Here is a 23,148-nt window from a genome sequence, read left to right as displayed (position 1 = left end):
GAGTAGGTTTTGAACTAGTAAAGGATTGTTTTGGCTGAAACGAAACTGAAACAGTTTAAAGTTAATAGAAAGGAGGAGAAACGGGAAATGACCGACAGATCACACACAGGATCATCAAGGATACAGACCGAGGTAGGCTGAGATAAGCAGGTTATGATATCGTTACTTTTTACTTTAAAGCACTTTTTTGGTAGAATTATGAGGCAACATAAAGCACGAATGATAACACAGATTAGAAGTTTAGTTTTCCTGTTTGGCGAATATGTAATAGAAGGAAATGATCTTGAAAACTGTTGTAAGCATTTGAAAGAAATAATTTAGATTTGTATGCGTGTTGTAAAGTTATTAGAGGTCGTGTTTAAACATGCACAGTATGTTATGTCAAAAAGAGCGATTTCATACTTGTGACCGATATATCCGGGTTTCATAACACTGTCGATGATTACAAGGACGATACGGCTTGACAGGTGCAGTCATGCAAATATAGGAAAACCACAGGTTTCGAGGCGTGCACAAAAATACACACAACATAGTGGAGCGTGTGTAAAATTTAAATACAAATTTTCAATGGGCTTTTATTCGATGTTCAGTCTTTTGCTGATGTCAGAATGAAGTAAATCAAGTAAATCAAGTTTCCTGTGATGAAAGTTATTTTTAGATCTGGTTACAACGTGTTTATACGGCACTAATATTAAACCACACAGTGGTATGATGACAAGGAAGCACACTTTTTTTTTCTAAAACTGAACAGCGATTAAAAACCTATATTTTTTATTATACCACAGAACTACAGGCACCATTTTACAATAATAGCATATATAAATACTATCTTTCTATATTATGTTATATCATTCTGATACTATATAATACTATTGGCTATCTGTTGCTTTTAGAGTTGATTTCAAGATATTATTGATTACTTGCAAAGCCCAGAGAGGCCTTGCCCCAAGTTATTTCTCAGATCTATTAATGCCCTGTGTAATTCCTTATTGTTCCAAGGTTCAGTTTAAGACACAAAGGTGACAAGTAAAGACAGCTGTAAACAGGTGTAAACAGGTGTAAACAGAGCTGTTGTTATCAGGGCTCCTTGACTTTGGAATGACCTGCCAGAAGAGATCAATGCTGCAAACTCTGTCTCGTCTTTTAAATCACTTTTAAAAACCTGCTTTGTGTTTTAAATGTGTTCTGTTTTTATTGTAAAACACTTTGTAACCTTGTTTTGAACGGTGCTGTATAAATGAAATGAATTATTATTATTATTATTACTATCTTTCTATATTATGTCAAATCATTCTTATACTTTATAATACTACTGTATTGTATTGTTGTACTCTGTTATCTCATATTTATGTATATACATTGCATAGTTATACAGTATAAACATACAGTATGTACATGTAAACATGTAGCTGCTATCTGCTTCTCTGCTCTTCTTCTTGTGCTGCTGTAGTGCTGATTATCTATGGGGATTTCCCCGGGATCAAAAAATTTGATATTATCTAGTCTATGTGTCCTCACAGGTTATCTTCACTGGTGGATAATGTGTGTATAATTAGCTGGGATGACTGTAGTAGATACTGTGCAGTACACTCAGAACCATTAGAGGGCGACAAATGAGTGTCTAATCTCAGGCCTGTACCAATTATGGTTTTGAGACAAAATTAAGAAAATGCAATCAACTTAGAGTAAATATAACCAAAAGGTGTTGCCAGACTTATTCTTATTCGTGTTAGGATATGCTCTTAATTTCGAATCAAACTTTCCTCTTTAGGAAAGTAAAGCCTTGAGACACGAGAGAAGCAGAGAAACAGTTCAGTAAAGCATTTCCTGAGGCCTGTTGTGGACAGTGCTACTAAATGTTTGATTTTATGCTTAAAACAAACAAAAATAACACTATTGATCTCTGTTAGAATATGCCTTATGTCACAGTTGTTTCAAGGTTTGGTACATTGTTGTGAACATATTAAGGATCAGTCGTTGTTGCTCCTACAAAAGTCAAGCAAGTGCTTTCCTAAATGTGTTGCATAATGAAGAAGAAGCACAAAACTCACGCTTACAAAAATATACATTTGTCTTCTACAGGTACTTAACACATCAGACATGAGTTTGCAGGTTTGCCACTGCGGTTGGTCAAAAATGACAACTTACCAGGGCCTGAGAACTCACCAGGGAAAAAAGGGATGCACACCGAAGGGAATGCACATCCCTCAATGTGACCAGATCATGTTTCAGAGTTACAAACCTACAATTACCTACATGGGACCTCCAATCAAAATAGAAGACCCTTTCCTGGACGCTTACACCTCTATCAAGACTGGTGAGTAGTTTACCTCTGACTCTGCTTTGTGTTCTCATTTATCACATTAATTAACCTGCTCCCAAAAAAGAACCAATATTCCCACCAGATGTAGCGTTGAATACCTGAATTAAATGTCACCTTCTTAGCACACATTCACCTTTATACAGTGAAACAGTGTTACAGCAAGGTTGCATTTTGTGTTTGGGATGTCATACCAACAAAAAGGCCCTCTTTTGTGCATAATTGACAACATACTGTATGTCACTGCTTGGCATAATTTCAGTACTTTGTACAGTTGTATGCAGAGGGTCAAGTGTATAGCCTTCTCCCAAACTGCTCAATATAATGAATGATGAAGATAAATTAATTTTCAGTTAAAGGTTAAACGATTTCTTGCAGTTAACTTTTTTTTTCTTTTATAAAAATGAACTCTTTAGTTATGTCTCAAACAGACACAACAGACATGCCTGCAGAGATGCTCTTCCCGAGCCTGAGGATTCACCCGAGCATGATGGGAAGCACTCCAAGAGGAATTAGGATACAAGAGAGTGAACCGTACATCTATAAAAATCAGTTGCAAGAATCTCACCAAAAGGACAGCAAACCAAATACCAGTGCTCTGGTAAAGAAGGAGGTATATCATTGTCTTTGATATCATGTTAGACTTCAATCATCTTTATAAATATATAAAAAATGATATAAGTCAATCAGTCTTGCAGTAGAACATTACAATGTCAAGTGAAACCTTTCAAATCTTATCTCCCGCCTCTCTCTGACAGAATGTGCCAGCGCCACCAGACCTTACCACCGAAACAAATCCTGCAGCCACAGAAGCTGTAATGGAGATGATCAAGTCACGTATGCATTTTGATTTTAGTTTATTAATATAACATTAGAAATAACACCCAAAAAATGAAGCAGCTATGTCTGATAGTGACATATCCTTTCTTTGTAGTTTTGGAATATCAGCAGCGCTCTCTTCAAATGGCCCAAAACTCTGACAACACTCATCCAGAGCTTGATTTCTCCACTGGCGCACAGGTACAACAGATTTCTAACTTGTTTGAAGAACCTGCTTTGGAGTAGAAGAAAAAAAGCTGTTTCAGCTTAAATTAATTCATCCAGATGTTTACCTGCTGTATAGAATTAAAATTTTTGCCTTTCATTCTTTGTAACCCTCTTGCTTTTCCACTTTTCTCATGCATAATCAGTTCAGGACAAAATAGAGAAAAGTTATTTTATACAAAACTGTTTAAGGGGAATATCAAAGTTTTCGGATAAGATATTGCATTATAAACAAAGGTGAAAGTGTCATGGAAATATTGAATGATCAGGAAAAGTGAGCAAAGTTTCACTGAGTGAGATCCATTAAATCTTATCTTCCACTTTTTCCCTGACAGCCTGTCTTGATGCCAGTGTCACAAAACCTCAGCCTCCAAATGAATCCTACAGCTGCAGAAGCCACAGTAAAGGAGACAAACAAACCATGTATGTTCTATAAATAAATGACTTCATACAAGTGAACAAGAATTACATACAGGAGAGGGGTTGTAAAAGCAGCTGTGTTTGAAACTGACCTTCGTCTTTCTCTACAGGGTTTGAACTTCAACAAGACTCTCATCAAATTGCCACCAACTTGGACAAAACTCATCATGCGTTTGATTACACCACTGGTGCATGGGTAGATCTCTGACTTGTCTCTATGTTTACCTACTGAATAGATTACATTTTATTCCTTTCATTTTTATAACCCAGTTGCCTCTGATAACAAGCACCACTTTTCTCATGCATAATCCAGAAAAAAAATAATTGATTCTGTTGTTGCCCATTATACAAAACTAAAAAAAATATCATGGAAACACTGAGTGATCGGCAAAAGTAAGCAACGTTTTGTGAAGTGAAACCCATGAAATCTTATCTTATCCACTTTTCTCTGACAGCCTCCCATGATGCCAGTGTCACAGGACCTCAGCACCCAAATGAATCCTGCAGCTGCAGAAGCCACAGAAAAGGAGACAAGCAAGTCATGTATGCTCTATAATTGTAATTGTTTCATTACAGAAAGAGAACAAGTCTAATACAGAGAAAAAATACTAAGTAACTATGTTTAATGTGCTTTCTTTACAGTTTTTGAGAGCCCACAGCACTCTCATCAAAGTGCCACCAGCTTGGACAAAGCTCGTCGAGCGCTTGATTTCTCCACTGGCGCACAGGTACAACAGATTTCTGACTTGTTTAAACAACCTTCTTTGGAAAAGAGGAAAAAAAAACAGTTTCAGCTTAAATGACTTCATCCAGATGTTTACCTGCTGTATAGAATTAAATTTTTTGTAACTCTCTTGCTTTTCCACTTTTGTCATGCACATGCATCAGTTCCGGACAAAATAGAGAAAAGTTATTTTATACAAAACTGTTTAAAGGGAATATCAAAGTTTTCGGATAAGATATTGCATTATAAACAAAGGTGAAAGTGTCATGGAAATATTGAATGATCAGGAAAAGTGAGCAAAGTTTCGTTGAGTGAGATCCATTAAATCTTATCTTATACACTTTTCTCTGACAGCCTCCCATGATGCCAGTGTTACAGGACCTCAGCCTCCAAAGGAATCCTGCAGCTGCAGAAGCCACAGAAAAGGAGACAAACAAGTCATGTATGCTCTATAATTGTAATTGTTTCATAACAGAAAGAGAACAAGTCTAATACAGAGGAAAAAATACTAAGTAACTATGTTTAATGTGCTTTCTTTACAGTTTTTGAGAGCCCACAGCGCTCTCATCAAAGTGCCACCAGCTCAGACAAAGCTCGTCGAGCGCTTGATTTCTCCACTGGTGTACAGCAGGTACAAAATAATTTTTCTGAACATCCGGATGTGGAGCAAAACCGGTTTTATCCTGTGAGTCACCTATTAAAGCACATTAATCCACCTGTATACACTTTCAGGTTCACCGTTATATTATCATTTGGTCCAACTTTCACTGAGTGCTTTCACCCTTTAGATGGACCAACTGATGTGGGGGCCACCAACGACCACAGCTCAGGGAACAGCAGTACGAACACAGGTGGAGGAAAAAGAAAAAGAAAAAGAAAGAGAGGCTCAAAAACTATTAAAGGTACAAGACCTCTAATAATACAGTATATTGTTTTTAGCCATGCTAGGGATGACAATGTTGGTCAATTGGTCAGTCAGTAGTTTGTCCAATACTTTTGTTTATGACTTAAAGTACAATACCACCAACAGCTGCTAGATGCTGGCTCCACTTGACTCCCATTCAAAAATCATCAATTTCTCTCTAGAAATACAAAGTCAATAATTTTTTTCAACAAGTCAATATGGTCTCAATTGCTAATTTCGGGCCCTCTAATCAGTTTGCTGGTGGTTATTTTGGAAATGATTGCTTCATCTAGAGATTGAAGTATTGGAGTTTGGCTTCAAACTGGCTCCAATGCAAACCAAACCAAACAGTCTATGTTTATGAGTAAATACCTTCAAAACTAGTAACATTCCCATCAGCCTCAGTTGTACTTTGTGTTTAGTTCTAATAAGCAAACTATAACATGCTTGTGCAAGATTGTGACCGTATTATATCTGCCAAAAATTAGCATGTTAGCATGCTAACGTTAGCATTTCATCAGCATGCTGACATCGCTATGCCTATGTACAGCTTCACAGAACTGTTAGCATGGATGTAGACTCTTCTTCTTGTTTGACTCTACAGGGTATTTTATACTTTTATACTCAGCAATGCTACCATTTTACTTATGTGTTAGCATGCAAGTGGTCACTACAATGTGTGCATACCAATGTACTTTTTGTCTTGATTCAAGGCAAGACAAGATAGAACCAGAGCTGACTTACAGCAGAAAACTCAGATGAGAGAGCAAAAGGTGGCTGAAGTCAGATCATCTCTGAAAGCCTGCAAGGTAAGCTGCAGCAGAGATTTAGAACTTTTTGATTTTGGATTTGATTGATATTTCTTTAACATCTTTACTATCCATCACTCTTTTCAGGGCAGCTTGGACGCTGAGTGGCTGGAGATTAACAGTGTGTTCTCAGAGGTGATGAGAATTGTGGAGGATACTCGGCAGAAAGCCCTTCAACCTCTGGAGGAGAGGTTGGTCCTGTGTAGACCAGTGATGGAGATAACACTTCCTTGATTACGAGTTCATTAGGAGCTCCACAGTTAGAGGTCATCAATGCATGTCCTGTATGCAGTTATGGTACAGTACATTTTATTAAAACTAACGTACTGATTACTTTTTAGGAGACAGAGAGTAAAGAAAGAAGCACAACAGTTGGTCCAGAAGCTGCAAAGAGAAATTGATGAGCTCAAAAGGACAATCGATGAGTTGGACAAAAACCCAAATTTGCAGGTGAGCCCGAAGGATCTGACATTATGCTTCTACTGTACTTTTCAAACTAATTCTGACAATACAGATTAAGATTTTTCCACTTGTTTTGTATTTTACAATTTGTATTGACAATGCGTTATTTCTGACACACAGGTTTCCGCTCTAACAAGCTTGGATGAATCTAGAGATTGGAAACATCTAACTGTTGACACTTCATTCTCGTTCGGTACCCTGAGAGCTACAACTTCTGCCATGATGGAACAAATTCACCAGAAACTAGAAAAACTCTCCTCTGTTGGTGAGTCCCTATGTTAATCAAGGTTTTTATTTTACTAAATCAAGGTTTGTGTCCAACTTATTGTCATTTACTTTAATGTAATTTCTCTTCCCACAGAACTCAAGAGGATTCCTGCATTTGCAGGTGTGTATCTCAAAACTACTACTAAATAGTAAATATTCAACTATGTGAATGTGACTATCTTAACAAGAAAAAGTAAAAAATAAATCTGTGACAAGCTTTCACATAGAGTTTCATTTTGGTAAAGTCTACAAAAAAGATAAGTGTAAAATAATGAATCAGTGGTACAAATAAATTACGTTTCTTGAATAAACTTAAACTAATTGTCCAGTTAGCGACCAAACGAATTAACTGCTAGTTAGCTACTCTGACACTTATTTTACAAGGAATTTTGATGTGCCTCTTTCTGTTGTGAATGAACTACTCTGCAGAAAGCAAGTCAGTTATCTTGTCTCCAAAAAGCACACGTTCTTCTATGCAATGACATTTTAATATTGGTGTGTTTATGATGTAATATTCCTCCTTTTTGCCTGAGTAAAATAACACCAAATCATCAATATTACACCCTCAGAACCTCACTGAAAATGTATTCTTCTGTGGACATTTATTTTCTGCGCTGGTTGATCCTTACTTTAGTGAGGGGTGCTTTATATCTGCTTTTATTATGGAGTAGTATCCATAAAATGCATCAACATATGTGAAGTTTTAGCATGTGTTACCCAGTTGATGTGCTTCTTCCCACATTAGAGCTGAATTTATTAAACCCTCATCATGATTCTGTTCTATTGTATTCAACTGCAGTTGATGTAAAGCTGGACCCCACTTCTGCACACCAATGCCTTGTTCTTTCTCCCGATGGGAAGAGAGTGAGAGATGGAGGAAAGAACCAGCCAGCTCCTGATTCTCCAAAGAGGTTTGATCTGTATGGCAGCATCCTGGGGCTCAACAGGTTGACCACTGGGAAGTCATACTGGGAGGTGGAGGTCAGCAACAAGACTGGGTGGGATCTGGGTGTAGCGAGAGGCGACGCAAACCGCAAAGGGGAACTGTCGTTGAATCCAGATAACGGTTACTGGGCTATTGTACATTATGAAGGCAAGAAGTATGCAGCTCTGACGGCACCACCCGTTCCTCTTACCCTGAAGGAGAAACCACGGAAGGTGGGGGTGTTTGTGGCTTACGAGGAAGGTCTTGTGTCCTTTTACGATGTGACGGCTCAATCTCACATCTACTCATTTACTAATTGTTCGTTCAGGGATGAGATCCTCCCGTATTTCAGTCCACATCTCAAGCAAAATGATGAAAACGTGGATCCTCTGATTATCTCTGCTGTGTAAAAGCAGTAGTAATTATATGAGGGGAATGTCTTACTGGTGTGCTGTAAGTTATAGTGCACCACTGGTTATTAAAAGTATGAGTTGGGTGTACAACAACAGTTTACTGTAACTACTAAAGGGTTTAAATTGGGTTTTTTGACCTTCATCCACAGGAGTTTTTTTTCTTTTTTTCTTCTTAAACAGGACATTGTTATTTCTATATTGATGATGACATTATAATTTCTTTTCAGTTCAGTTTTTTGTTTTCATTTAAGAGATTGTTGGTGTTTTGCAAAATGTATCTCAATCAATGTGTAAGATAACAAATGTATATATGAATTTACATATATGAAAAAGTTGCAAAATGATACCCATATTTTATGCCAAAGGATGAATGAATAAGAAAGATATTCTCGCTAATCTTGTCAATACATTTGTTTTCATTCAAACTATGCTGCAAATATATTTAGCATCTTAATACACTTTCATGTACGACACATATAAGTAATTGATTATAAATATATGGTTTGCTCTTTTGCTGTTTTTATCTGTCTATATTATATTTATCTATACTCTAAAACATCTTACTTTTGGTGGACACTTGACAACTCCCTTTTTTTAATCTCCATGTTCATCTGTTTGTCTCTTAACATGTTCACAATGTGGTTTCTGGTGATTTTGATATGAAATAAGATTGCAACTGCTGTGGTCTGCATGAGTCATCCTAAATATGCTAGTTCACTGGTATTAAAATATGTTTTATGATTTGAAGCTTGATTACTTAAATAGGACAGCCATTTGGGAAACATTTTACTGTATAATATATTTTGTATTTTTCATTTATATTTTTTCATGGTTTGGGTAAAATAAAAACAATAAAACAAGTTTGACTTTGTATTTGTTGATGTCTCCCTTTCTCTCTTCACAGCTTCAGAAGCTCTTTTGCATTTTCTTGGAATTTTTTTTGGACTGTGTTATTCTCCATCTGTCCACCAGTTGCCATGTTCATTATTCTATATCTGGCTGTGTACTTTCAATACCAATACATCCTTTTCTTAAAGGACAATTATTATGAAACTATATAATATTTTGTTTATTGGTGATGGCATTTCTGTGTATATCAGCCAAATTTAACAGTCTACTGACTTTTTACTTTATCCACTGCAGTGAAATGCTATTATATGCAACCTCTAGGAGAGCCCTTGTGTTTTGTGTGTGCATCTGTCTCCCTCACCTGGTGGCCCTCCTCTTTGCATTTCCTTCAGCAGGTATAGCAGTGACATGGGTTGAGATAACAAGTAGCCTTTTTCAGCTTAAGGTGTAGCATTTTATCTGGGAGGTGGTGGACTGGAATTTGACCTTGAGATCTCCATTGCATGGACCAATCAGGTGAGAGGAAAGGCAGGAAAGCTTGTACTCCATTGTTCTGTTAATTGTTCGATGTCTGTGTTTATGTGATTCTTCAGTTACCCAGGGCACAGGACTAGGTAAATTTGGGGTGGCCTGTACATTTCAACACATAGGATTTACATGTTAAAATCACAGGGTTAGAGGAGGTTCCAGGGTGGTTTTGAGTAGACAGAGTATTATTATTATTTATTTTACATGGATTATTTTATTAGATTTGAGACCACTCTGACTACAAAGTGTGGATTTCTATAGATTTTGCACTGCATTGGTTGTGTGTTGGCACATGATTGTAAATAAATATATTCTACTGTCCTTTTGGTGTTGTTGCCCCATCATTTCATTCTACCAGTAACTGTTTGTTGTTGTTAAACACACTTCTACATCCTTTAGACAGCCTGAAGGTTTTCAAAACTGTGCAAAGCCACAATAAAATTCCAGAAACAGGCTTTATGTGCTGGTGGTGGGGCTCTTGACTGGGCTGCAGAGGTGGATGGCTGTATGTTTATGCCTGGCTCCATAACTGGCCTTGCTCCTCTTCTTAGGTTTGAGGTGGTGCCACAATTTTCAATGAAGGGTGTCAAGAACTCCATGACAGCCACAAATTTCCAAGGCCTTTGAGCTGAGGCCCCAGCTCCACTCCTGTGTCTTTCCCTCTCCTTTTTTTTCTTTTTTAAAAGTGTTCCTGAGTCTCCTCCACCTTGATCTGCAGATGTCCTCCTGTGAAAACAAGACTAAAATAACATTCAGTAAAGGCTGATGTGTGAACAGTGGTGGAAGAAGTACACTGTTCCTTTAGTTAAGTAATAGTACACTTAACAGAAGTAAAACAGTTGAAAAGTATTCAATATTCAAAGTACAATCTACTAACTATTGAAAGTAAATGCTATGATGTTTTTATATATGTGCTTGGCAGCAGTTCTTGATCCATTGACCACATAAGGTTATGTTGAAGTGTCTGCTTTTAGTTGGCAGGCTTAAAATGTGATAGTACATCATCTTATATAACATAGCTATGCCGTGTCTTAAAAACAAATGCAATTTTAGTTTGAGGTAACCGTTAACTGGTGGGTTTAGATTAACTGAGCCCAGTGGATTAAAAGTAGTAGTGGATGAACTGCAGATTATAACATGAGTCACACCCACAATGACTCAGTGATAATGTGTTTCCCACAGTGACTTGGTGTCCTGTGTACAAATAAGAAATGAAAAAAATGACACAGAAAAAATAGAATGTGTTTTATATGTTTGGTTTTGAGCATTTCATTTCTTAATCAGATCATTGACAGTAGAGAGATGACAGGGAATGAGTAGAGAGAGATGGGGAATGACATTTTACAAGGGTCCCCAGCTGGACTCAAACCAGGGACGTTCTGGTTCATGATCAGCTTCTTAAGACAAATATCATGAATATATCAGGCCATACAGTATATATATTTATTTAATCCACATTACATATAATATTTCGTTGGGCACTATTATTCACCTCTGCCTATAACTGTTTGAGCTCATTTTTATCACTACACCCTCTTCTCTCTAACATGTTCATCATGTGAAGAGGAAGTCATGTTTCTGCTACTGTGTCCTGCAGAACTCACTATGAATATTATATTATTATCAGTTATATATCTGACACCCTTTGTATGAGTGTGACTGATGATCAGTTATTCAGAGTGTCATGCTGTACTGCAGTATGGCCTGGTTCAGCAGCTTATCTGTGAAACTTCAGACTAAACTATATAATCAAATCCAAATTTGTGCAGATTATTAGCCAACCTGTGGCACACTCCTTACAAGTAGCTCACAACAAGAGCCTGCTCAGACTAAGTCGCTAACAGTATCTCTTCTGAGTCCTTGCATGTTTTTAAATGGAGAACACCAACTTCTGCCCTCTAATATGTGATTTAGAGTCAATATACACACAACAGGCTGAAGAATTCTGAGGTGATATGTATGATTGTCATGACTGTTTCATGTTTTTTGTATGTCCATGAAAAGTGTCATATGTATAACTGTATGTTTAATCTGTGTGTAAACCTCTTAAACAGAACTGCCTAAGAATGCAAAATGAATTTCAGTGTAAGCTGATAATAAAGTCTTATATCATATCAACAACATCCACCACTGAATACTGCATGCATGCACTGTAGCTGTTGTTATATTGACAGAATTTGAAGTTCAATTACACATATTATCCTTTCTGTATTTGTTTTAATGACTGTTGCAGATTATGTGCAGTTTATTTCTCATGAACTTACAAGGGCCATGATGATGAGTGCTTCTTTCTCACTATTTTCTTGTATAAGGTGTTAGCCACAGTGACCCACCCTGACATGTTCACACATACAGTATGTCATGACAAAAGTGCACTTTTACATTTACAGAAACAGCGGTTGGTTTGTGTCAAATATGCACGTACACTAAATTACTGGTAATCAGACATGGGTTATATGCAGTAATTTGACTGGCTGTTAAGCTTTATTTTGGGTGAACATAATTGGTTGTGTCCAAGATGTGGTGGAGAGAGCAAGTTTAAAAGGGGAGAAACATTTTAGAAGTTCTAACAGGCACTTAAACATCAATCGGTATTGTTCCTCTCCAGACTAACACGACAACAGAGAAAGGTAAGAAAACCCCTCTTCCTCCCTCTTTCTCTGAAATTCTAAAGATTTTGGCATTTTTTAATTTAATTAATTTTTAACTGCAATTTAAAAATTCCATCTCCTTCCTTGGAATTTTTGGTGTCTCGTCCTTTATTTAAAATATGGAGATACAAGTTAGCCCCTACAGTATATGTTATGTCCAGATGAAGATCTTTGTGATTTATTTGGCAAGCATTTCCATTCTGCAGTTACTGGATGTTAATTTTAAACCCTGCATGTACAGAATTTGACAAATTACTTGTTGGTGTGTTTATTTTGTTTTTGAGCAACTAATTACTCTGCTCAATAACTCAAACTCTCTTTCTTTCTCACTCTAGACAAAATGAACGTCATTCTCCTGACTCCCTTCATCTTCATTCTAGCCCCTGTTGCTAGCGTGACCTTTCCCTCAAGGCCCTGTCAGGGGAGAAGTGAGATAGACAAATACAATGAATTCATCAAGAAACACATCCTTCCACCTAACTTTGACACAAATTCTCCAGAGGAATGGGGAAAGTGAGTGAAAATGTTAAATCAATTATTTTTTCTTGTGAAAGAGCCAGTAATACTAAAAATGTATGCTGAATTGTAATTTAGTGGATTCTTCTTGATCCTATATCATTGCAATGTTTAACTTTGGACTTTAGAGCAAAAGTGCTGCAGCAACTCAGCAAGCCAAAAAAAAGTTGAACCTTAACATGATCTCTTTATACAGATACTTAATGAGGTTAGGACTCTGTGGCAGAGTTCCTGTGCAGTCCTTCATCAACAACGACAATAAGGGAAAAGTCGTGGAGATCTGTAGTGACGCTGGCCGGCTCTTGCGAGATAACTTGTGCATCAGCAAGTCAACAATGTTGGTATATCATGTCACATCCACACAGGGTTGCGAAGTTGAAGCTAGCGATATAACAAAACGCAATCAAAATGTGATTGTGGCATGTAATATGATTGAAAATCAGTGCCTCCCTGTCCATTATCAGAAATACAACAATGAAAGACCAGGCAATATAGCCTGCACCTAAACTTTCTGTCAAGCTTTGCTAAATGAATAATTTGTGCTCATGAAAATGTGAAAGAATCTTGAGCTACATATATTTTGTAAATCACATGTTATAGATAATACAGTGTGTTGTATCAAGCAAGGTGAAATGAATAGAGCTGATGTTTGGGAAGTTTTTAAAACATTTTCTCTGTTTTCTTTTTCATGGTGTTGGTAAAAAATAAAACGATGTTTGGCTTTACATTTGTTGTTGTCACTGTACTGCAGCTGCTGTTATACTCACATATTGTCCTTTCTGTATTTGTTTTAATGACTGGATAGATTGCAGATTATGTGCAGTACAGTATTTTCCTGTGTACATGGTTAATGCTTCAGTCTTTGCATTTTCTTGTATCAGGTCTCAGCCACAGTGATCCACCCTGACAGAGTCACACATACAGTTCACTTCTTCATTTACAGAAATAGCAGTTGGTTTGTGTCAACAAACACACGTGCATTACCCTGCTGTACAGTCATTTACTGATAATTATCATAGACAGACCGTATATAGTAAAAGATACGTTTGCAGTCATATGATTGGCTGTTAAGCTGCTTCAGTCTTTGCATTGTCTTGTATTAGGTCTCAGCCACAGTGACCCACCCTGACGGGGTCACATATACAGTTCACTTCCTCATTTACAGATATAGCAGTTTGTTTGTACATTTACAGGTAATTATCATAGACATACCATACATAGTAAAAGATACATTTGCAGTAATTTGATTGGTTGTTAAACTGTTTGTTTTGGGTGAAGATGATTGGTTGTGATCAAATGTTCACAAGATAAGAGGAGGTTTTAAAAAGGCAGGCTCATTTTTGAAATTCTAGCAGAGACTTAAACCTCACTTTGTATTGATCAACTCTAGACTGAGGCTGGCAGATCAGAGCAGGTGAGAAAATCTCCCTAACAAAAAAAAGTGTGTAGGTGTGACCCTTGTTGCTGTGAGGCTACAATTGTTGTTGCTTCAGTGGTTTATTCATTGATGAGTAGTGTTTACAACTTCCGGCTTGAACAACCCAAACTTCATGTTTATTGTCTTGCTTTAGCAGCTTTACAAGCACAACTTACCAACAACATTATAAACTTTTCAGTGTATTCATTTGTTGTGGCTGTACAGTAGAATATCAATATCAGTGGATTATAGACAGGTACATACACACTCTGCAGACTACTGATATGTTTCATGTCATGCAGCTGTGCAAGGCCAGTTATGGAGCCAAGCATAAACATACAGCCATTCACCTCTGCAGCCCAGTCAAGAGCCCCACCACCAGCACATAAATAAGCAATTACAGAGCTTAACTGTGCATGAAATAAATCCATTCAGTGTTCAAATGTCAGTATTTAGTGACACATTTGTTCATCTTCCTACAGACAAACAACATTCTGGGTGCAACATATAACTGTTTTAAAAAATATTTATGTAACAAAACTGTCAACTTCATGACACAACACAGTAAATAAAAGAGGACTCATTACACTCATTTTCAAGTGATTTATTTCTCTGATTTACATTGTGAGTGACTGCCTTCTTTTTAGACATCTGAATTTAAATTCTAATGGTCAGAAATGATTCTGTATCACAATGAAGTGGTAAATTATTTATCCATTCTCATATTTGAGTGACCAAAAAACCACTGAAACTTGTGTGGTAGTTGTTTCCCCAAACATGTGAGTTTGCAGGCAAACGGACATACACCATGTCACCTCGCTGCAGCTGCAGGAACACTGCGTTTCCTCCATTATCAGTTGAGTCATACTTTGACGGGTGATCACCGGTCATGACCATCACCTGATTGTTCTTGTACAAGTACAGCTTTGCCGCATACTGTCCTCCAGCATGAAAGAAGATGGTAAAGTAATAAACACCTGCAACCGGTGCAGTGAAGATACCTATGGAAAGAAAAACAGGTTTTTGGTTGCGGCCTAACAACATAGTTTAAGATTTTTTTTTTTTTTTTTTGGGGGGGGGGGGGTTCAAATGAAATGTATCTATCGTTCCATTATTTTCTTGCTCCTGCTACCTGCTCATCCTGTTCATGAGGGAAGGCATCCTGCTGAAATGCTGATCTTACAAAAATGGTAAATCTTTAAATGAATAAATGTGTGTGTATGTATTTATCATATCTTACCTGTGTATTGACTGTAGGCTCCACCGATGTTTGTTAACACTCTTCTGTAGATTAGAGTCGTGTCTGTGTTGAATGGTCCGATGTGTCCACCACCACCTACTGTTGCACTGAATATTACCTTGGTTCTCTCTGTATAAAGTAAAACATCCTAAATCATTATCTTGTATTTCCATCCTACTAATATCTTCCATCCTTGTTTATTCCATCATAATGAACAAAACAATTCATTCATTCCTAAATAAAGTCTTTAAATCAACTACAGGAAATGTTTGACTTTACCTTTGTTTCTCACATCCATAATCTGGTTTTCACTGTCCTGCAGTCTGGTTTTAACAGCTTGCAGTTCTTCCTCAATGGCATCAAACTTTCCCAGAAGCTCATACGTGTCAGACAAGTTGGCAAACTGCCTTTGACTATTTATTTCTGTGTCAGTAGCGTTAGCATCCTCCTGGGCCAACGTCAAGCTGCAGAACAGGAACACAAAAAACAGCACCGTAAATGTCATCTTCAAAGTTCATTCAAGATCTTCAGTCTCCTAAACTCTGATTGATATGATCCCTCTGACTGCTTTTATGTTGTTTAAAAACGACCTGTTAATATTTAACAATCCCATTTGACACGTGACTTCATTATTTTATTGTAAATGATCCACTAACTGTTTCAGTGGAAGAGCAATGAGGAAATAATATTTTCTCTGGACACCATCAATGTTAACCTTTGATTGTTACGGTCTAATGCCTTTTTGTTGTTTTGTGAAATTGACATGACAAGACTTTTTTAGGTTGTGGCACAATGAAATTAACTACATCCAATATCTTTGGAAAACACATTTACAAAACTAAAAACATAACACACAACATTTCAGAAAACACAACGTCAGTTCATATGCCTGTAGTGAAACTTGCAACCTCATAGGCAGACTCGGAGCCTCTATCCAAGTGCTGATTTTTTGGGGAAGCCTGGCCACCCTATTGGCCACCCCAGATGTAATTGACTTAGATTAGTGGGGGTTTTTTTTTAGAGGCAGAACAATTTCTGTACAGCTGCAACACACCTGGGATGCGTTTTAGGTGCACACACACACACACTTAGGTGAGCACCCACAAATGCCTCTGGAGACTTGTTTTTACAACTGGCAAGTCAAGTAAACCAACAAATGATTAAAGGTAAGCTAATTATATATGTCTTCATCCTCAGTCTATCTCTCTTGCTTAAAATGCTTTTTTTCTCCTGTTGGTTCTCTTTTTGATGGCTGAAGCAAGCAGGTAAAGCAGAGTTGTGGTTATGAGTGAATGGATGGATTGTGTTTGCAGCTTTGGTATGTTAGAGGCTAGAAACAATTCTCTTACAAATCACAACAGCAGAACAGATCTGTGTTGTTAAGAAGACATGCAGTTCACTGGATTGTGGGATGTGACATAAAGGGTAACTTTGAGGCTGAGGCAGTTTTGGATAACAACATTCCTATGAAACTTTTAGGGAAATCTAGCTTCAAAGAAACAATAACCAAAGATCAGCGAACCTGAGAATTTTATGGTTTCTTTTTGAGATTGTCAAGCTACATGACCCTGGAAATGCTATCAGCTGGAATCAATATAAACACAACAGGCTGAAGAATTATTTTATACATCAGTCTATACTGTTGCTAAACCAAGATCAGTGATCTGCTAACTGAGATCTGAATACGGAGGACATGATGTGATATGTATGATTCATGACTGTTTAATGTTTTTTGTATGTCTATGAAAAGTGTCATATGTATAACTGTATGTTTAATCTGTGTGTAAACCTCTTAAACAGAACTGCCTAAGAATGCAAAATGAATTTCAGTGTAAGCTGATAATAAAGTCTTATATCATATCAACAACATCCACCACTGAATACTGCATGCATGCACTGTAGCTGTTGTTATATTGACAGAATTTGAAGTTCAATTACACATATTGTCCTTTCTGTATTTGTTTTAATGACTGTTGCAGATTATGTGCAGCTTATTTCTCATGAACTTACAAGGGCCATGATGATGAGTGCTTATTTTTCACTATTTTCTTGTATAAGGTGTTAGCCACAGTGACCCACCCTGACATGTTCACACATACAGTATGTCATGACAAAAGTGCACTTTTACATGTACATGCACATTTACAGAAACAGCAGTTGGTTTGTGTCAAACACATGCACGTACACTAAATTACTGGCAATCAGACATAGGTTATATGCAGTAATTTGACTGGCTGTTAAGCTTTATTTTGGCTGAACATAATTGGTTGTGTCCAAGATGTGGTGGAGAGAGCAAGTTTAAAAGGGGAGAAACGTTTTAGAAGTTCTAACAGGCACTTAAACATCAATCGGTATTGTTCCTCTCCAGACTAACACGACAACAGAGAAAGGTAAGAAAACCCCTCTTCCTCCCTCTTTCTCTAAAATTCTAAAAATTTTGGCATTTTTTAATATAATTAATTTTTAACCTCAATTTAAAAATTCCATCTCCTTCCTTGGAATTTTTGGTGACTCGTCCTTTATTTAAAATATGGAGAAAACCTACAAGTTAGCCCCTACAGTATATGTTATGTCCAGATGAAGATCTTTGTGATTTATTTGGCAAGCATTTCCATTCTGCAGTTACTGGATGTTAATTTTAAACCTTGCATGTACAGAATTTCACAAATTACTTGTTGGTGTGTTTATTTTGTTGTTGAGCAACTAATTACTCTGCTCAATAACTCAAACTCTCTTTCTTTCTCCACTCTAGACAAAATGAACGTCATTCTCCTGACTCCCATCATCTTCATTCTAGCCCCTGTTGCTAGCGTGACCTTTCCCTCAAGGCCCTGTCAGGGGAGAAGTGAGATAGACAAATACAATGAATTCATCAAGAAACACATCCTTCCACCTAACTTTGACACAAATTCTCCAGAGGAATGGGGAAAGTGAGTTAAAATGTTAAATCAATTATTTTTTCTTGTGAAAGAGCCAGTAATACTAAAAATGTATGCTGAATTGTAATTTAGTGGATTCTTCTTGATCCTATATCATTGCAATGTTTAACTTTGGACTTTAGAGCAAAAGTGCTGCAGCAACTCAGCAAGCCAAAAAAAAGTTGAACCTTAACATGATCTCTTTATACAGATACTTAATGAGGTTAGGACTCTGTGGCAGAGTTCCTGTGCAGTCCTTCATCAACAACGACAATAAGGGAAAAGTCGTGGAGATCTGTAGTGACGCTGGCCGGCTCTTGCAAGATAACTTGTGCATCAGCAAGTCAACAATGTTGGTATATCATGTCACATCCACACAGGGTTGCAAAGTTGAAGCTAGCGATATAACAAAACTCAATCAAAATGTGATTGTGGCATGTAATATGATTGAAAATCAGTGCCTCCCTGTCCATTATCAGAAATACAACAATGAAAGACCAGGCAATATAGCCTGCACCTAAACTTTCTGTCAAGCTTTGCTAAATGCAAGCTTTGCACATAAATAAGCAATTACAGAGCTTAACTGTGCATGAAATAAATCCATTCAGTGTTCAAATGTCAGAATTTAGTGACACATTTGTTCATCTTCCTACAAACAAACAATGTTCTGGGTGCAACATATAACTGTTTTAAAAAATATTTATGTAACAAAACTGTCAACTTCATGACACAACACAGTAAATAAAAGAGGACTCATTACACTCATTTTCAAGTGATTTATTTCTCTGATTTACATTGTGAGTGACTGCCTTCTTTTTAGACATCTGAATTTAAATTCTAATGGTCAGAAATGATTCTGTATCACAATAAAGTGGTAAATTATTTATCCATTCTCATATTTGAGTGACCAAAAAACCACTGAAACTTGTGTGGTAGTTGTTTCCCCAAACATGTGAGTTTGCAGGCAAACGGACATACACCATGTCACCTCGCTGCAGCTGCAGGAACACTGCGTTTCCTCCATTATCAGTTGAGTCATACTTTGACGGGTGATCACCGGTCATGACCATCACCTGATTGTTCTTGTACAAGTACAGCTTTGCCGCATACTGTCCTCCAGCATGAAAGAAGATGGTAAAGTAATAAACACCTGCAACCGGTGCAGTGAAGATACCTATGGAAAGAAAAACAGGTTTTTGGTTGCGGCCTAACAACATAGTTTAAGATTTTTTTTTTTTTTTTTTGGGGGGGGGGGGGTTCAAATGAAATGTATCTATCGTTCCATTATTTTCTTGCTCCTGCTACCTGCTCATCCTGTTCATGAGGGAAGACATCCTGCTGAAATGCTGATCTTACAAAAATGGTAAATCTTTAAATGAATAAATGTGTGTGTATGTATTTATCATATCTTACCTGTGTATTGACTGTAGGCTCCACCGATGTTTGTTAACACTCTTCTGTAGATTAGAGTCGTGTCTGTGTTGAATGGTCCGATGTGTCCACCACCACCTACTGTTGCACTGAATATTACCTTGGTTCTCTCTGTATAAAGTAAAACATCCTAAATCATTATCTTGTATTTCCATCCTACTAATATCTTCCATCCTTGTTTATTCCATCATAATGAACAAAACAATTCATTCATTCTTAAATAAAGTCTTTAAATCAACTACAGGAAATGTTTGACTTTACCTTTGTTTCTCACATCCATAATCTGGTTTTCACTGTCCTGCAGTCTGGTTTTAACAGCTTGCAGTTCTTCCTCAATGGCAACAAACTTTCCCAGAAGCTCATACGTGTCAGGCAAGTTGGCAAACTGCCTTTGACTATTTATTTCTGTGACAGTAGCGTTAGCATCCTCCTGGGCCAACGTCAAGCTGCAGAACAGGAACACAAAAAACAGCACCGTAAATGTCATCTTCAAAGTTCATTCAAGATCTTCAGTCTCCTAAACTCTGATTGATATGATCCCTCTGACTGCTTTTATGTTGTTTAAAAACGACCTGTTAATATTTAACAATCCCATTTGACATTATTTTACTGTAAATGATCCATTAACTGTTTCAGTGGAAGAGCAATGAGGAAATAATATTTTCTCTGGACACCATCAATGTTAACCTTTGATTGTTACGGTCTAATGCCTTTTTGTTGTTTTGTGAAATTGACATGACAAGACTTTTTTAGGTTGTGGCACAATGAAATTAACTACATCCAATATCTTTGGAAAACACATTTACAAAACTAAAAACATAACACACAACATTTCAGAAAACACAACGTCAGTTCATATGCCTGTAGTGAAACTTGCAACCTCATAGGCAGACTCGGAGCCTCTATCCAAGTGCTGATTTTTTGGGGAAGCCTGGCCACCCTATTGGCCACCCCAGATGTAATTGACTTAGATTAGTGGGGTTTTTTTTTTAGAGGCAGAACAATTTCTGTACAGCTGCAACACACCTGGGATGCGTTTTAGGTGCACACACACACACACTTAGGTGAGCACCCACAAATGCCTCTGGAGACTTGTTTTTACAACTGGCAAGTCAAGTAAACCAACAAATGATTAAAGGTAAGCTAATTATATATGTCTTCATCCTCAGCCTATCTCTCTTGCTTAAAATGCTTTTTTTCTCCTGTTGGTTCTCTTTTTGATGGCTGAAGCAAGCAGGTAAAGCAGAGTTGTGGTTATGAGTGAATGGATGGATTGTGTTTGCAGCTTTGGTATGTTAGAGGCTAGAAACAATTCTCTTACAAATCACAACAGCAGAACAGATCTGTGTTGTTAAGAAGACATGCAGTTCACTGGATTGTGGGATGTGACATAAAGGGTAACTTTGAGGCTGAGGCAGTTTTGGATAACAACATTCCTATGAAACTTTTAGGGAAAAAAAGCCTTGTCTCCTGTTATTTTCCAGAATATTTGAAGATTGTAAAATAATAAACATCTGCAACAGGTGCAGTGAAGATAACTGTGGAAACAGAGTGTGGGTCACAATTGACAGATTAATCATTAGCCGGGTCCCAACTGAAAAAAAATGTGATGCAGGTAAGAAACATACTTCCAATTGAAACACACACAAAGTCGTGCTGAGTGTTACGAAAAATGGAAAACTCGTGTCCATGCACACAAATCTATAGATTCAATTTCGTGACTATTTCACACACTGCTGTAAGACTGGGTTGGAAGATCACATGTCAGGCAAGCAGGCAAACTGTGTTTGACTATTTATTTCTATGTCAGTAGCCTAAGCATCATCCTGGGCCAAAGTCAAGCCTAAGAACAGCAACACAAAAAATAAAACTGTAAATGTCATCTTCCAAGTTCATTCAAAATCCTTCAGTCTCCTACACTCTGATTGCTATGATCCCTCTGACTGCTTTTATGTTATTTATTAATGACTTGTTACTTTTTAACATTCCACTTGACATGTGACTTTATTATCTTATTGTAAATAATCTGTTAACTGCTCAGTGGAAGAGCAATGAGGAAATAATATTAACATTTTTTGGACACCATTGATGTTAACCTTTGATTGTTACCTGTCTAATGCCTTTTTGTTGGTCTTTAAACATTGTGAAATTGACACAATGACAAGATTTCTTTGGGTTGTGGCACAATAAAATATATATCTATTAAGTACAGTGGCCTACCTTTTCCATTTTTTGTTGTTGTGTTTTCTCATTTGTTGATGTGTTTCCTGAAAAGTTGTTGTGCTGGAAAAGCAGAACAGACCAGAAAACTCAGCGCTACAACAAACTTTGCGGTGCTTCGGTGAACCTGATTTTGTTTTCTGACAGAATATTATATCGGACTTTGCCAACTCTGAATACAGAACAGAACAACAGCAACTGTGTTAGCTGTAACAGGGTTTCTGCCAGAAAAGTTAACAGGCCCGGGGTGCAGTTGCACCCAAGCACACGTATACCTGATCTCCTTGCTGCACCTGCAAGAACTCTGTGTTGCCTCTATTATCCACTCAGGTTGTCACCATGACGTTCTTATGGAAGGATAGACATGTTTGGTGTGATCCAAAAGAATGATAAAAGAAGGTGAAATAATAAAAGCCTGCGACAGGTGCAGTGAAAATACCTGTGGGAACAGCATTTTATTGCAATGCTCCTTCAACTCTTGGGCCTTCGCAGCTCTCCACACTGGCTTGTCTCTGTTTCAAGGTATAACCACAAGTGACCAAAAAACAAAAAACTCCCAGAAGCTCCAGCCTCCTCTTTTATATCAGCTGAGTCCTACTAAGAGACATGAATTAGTATTTGATAATCAATTACCCCACATGAGATTAACACCTGGGCCACAAAATATCCAAACATTTATAATTGAATTATCAAACATACTAAAACACATTCCCCTGGGAACCTCCTTTTATACACTAATGGTACCTTCCTGTATAGTTTTGGCAGCTCCGGTTCTAAACAGAGGAGTGAACACTTTTAACAATAAACAGAAATGTTTAGTGCAAATACTAGTCCCTGTAACTTATTTAAAAATACATTCTGTGTGCTTTGTTACACTATGACCCACGACAGAAAAAACTTTGTTGGCAGGCTTCCTGACATCAAAAAAACAGAGGTAATGTTGACGATGTGAAATCATGCTACTCTGACACTACAAGACAGAATTTTGAGGTATTTTACAACTGGTGATTCATTCTGGACCACTGCCTTCAATAGCCACGTGGGTCACAGCGTTATGGGCAACATCCTTAAAGATGTGGCTGCAGCCATC

At 37.3% G+C, this 23,148-nt stretch overlaps 3 protein-coding genes and 1 long non-coding RNA gene across 5 annotated transcripts; 2 read left to right on the top strand and 2 right to left on the bottom strand.

Moving 5' to 3' along the window:
• The first annotated feature begins 51 nt into the window (after positions 1–51).
• Positions 52–9,130, top strand: LOC122973650. Of its 2 annotated transcripts, none has more exons than XM_044341344.1 (18): positions 52–132; positions 2,083–2,317; positions 2,752–2,933; positions 3,079–3,157; positions 3,255–3,340; positions 3,700–3,787; positions 3,895–3,980; positions 4,240–4,327; positions 4,427–4,512; positions 4,863–4,950; positions 5,051–5,139; positions 5,297–5,410; positions 6,126–6,221; positions 6,309–6,412; positions 6,563–6,671; positions 6,804–6,948; positions 7,045–7,071; positions 7,750–9,130. In XM_044341344.1, exons 1-18 carry the CDS (start codon positions 88–90, stop codon positions 8,283–8,285), a joined length of 2,283 nt encoding a protein of 760 aa, XP_044197279.1. In that variant the 5' UTR covers positions 52–87; the 3' UTR covers positions 8,286–9,130. The 2 variants fall into 2 exon arrangements, with proteins under 2 accessions (XP_044197279.1, XP_044197277.1); XM_044341342.1 differs by having other exon boundaries at positions 5,051–5,193.
• A 2,939-nt stretch (positions 9,131–12,069) lies between these two features.
• LOC122973751 lies at positions 12,070–13,188 on the top strand. Its single transcript, XR_006400122.1, has 3 exons — positions 12,070–12,295; positions 12,652–12,829; positions 13,029–13,188. It is a non-coding gene; the product is annotated as an uncharacterized LOC122973751 (long non-coding RNA).
• A 1,768-nt stretch (positions 13,189–14,956) lies between these two features.
• LOC122973747 (complement C1q tumor necrosis factor-related protein 6-like) lies at positions 14,957–16,096 on the bottom strand. Its single transcript, XM_044341481.1, has 3 exons — positions 15,769–16,096; positions 15,490–15,618; positions 14,957–15,250 (listed from the first exon to the last, which is right to left on the bottom strand). The coding sequence occupies exons 1-3, from the start codon at positions 15,992–15,994 to the stop codon at positions 14,970–14,972; spliced, it is 636 nt and encodes a 211-aa protein (XP_044197416.1). The 5' UTR covers positions 15,995–16,096; the 3' UTR covers positions 14,957–14,969.
• A 3,073-nt stretch (positions 16,097–19,169) lies between these two features.
• On the bottom strand, positions 19,170–20,366 carry LOC122973748 (complement C1q tumor necrosis factor-related protein 6-like). The gene is made up of 3 exons (XM_044341482.1): positions 20,100–20,366; positions 19,821–19,949; positions 19,170–19,581 (listed from the first exon to the last, which is right to left on the bottom strand). The coding sequence occupies exons 1-3, from the start codon at positions 20,323–20,325 to the stop codon at positions 19,301–19,303; spliced, it is 636 nt and encodes a 211-aa protein (XP_044197417.1). The 5' UTR covers positions 20,326–20,366; the 3' UTR covers positions 19,170–19,300.
• Positions 20,367–23,148: the final 2,782 nt, after the last annotated feature.

Source organism: Thunnus albacares, chromosome 22 (genome assembly GCF_914725855.1).
Source record: "Thunnus albacares chromosome 22, fThuAlb1.1, whole genome shotgun sequence".
Classification (NCBI taxonomy): domain Eukaryota; kingdom Metazoa; phylum Chordata; class Actinopteri; order Scombriformes; family Scombridae; genus Thunnus; species Thunnus albacares.
This window is presented reverse-complemented; position numbering and strand designations above follow the sequence as displayed.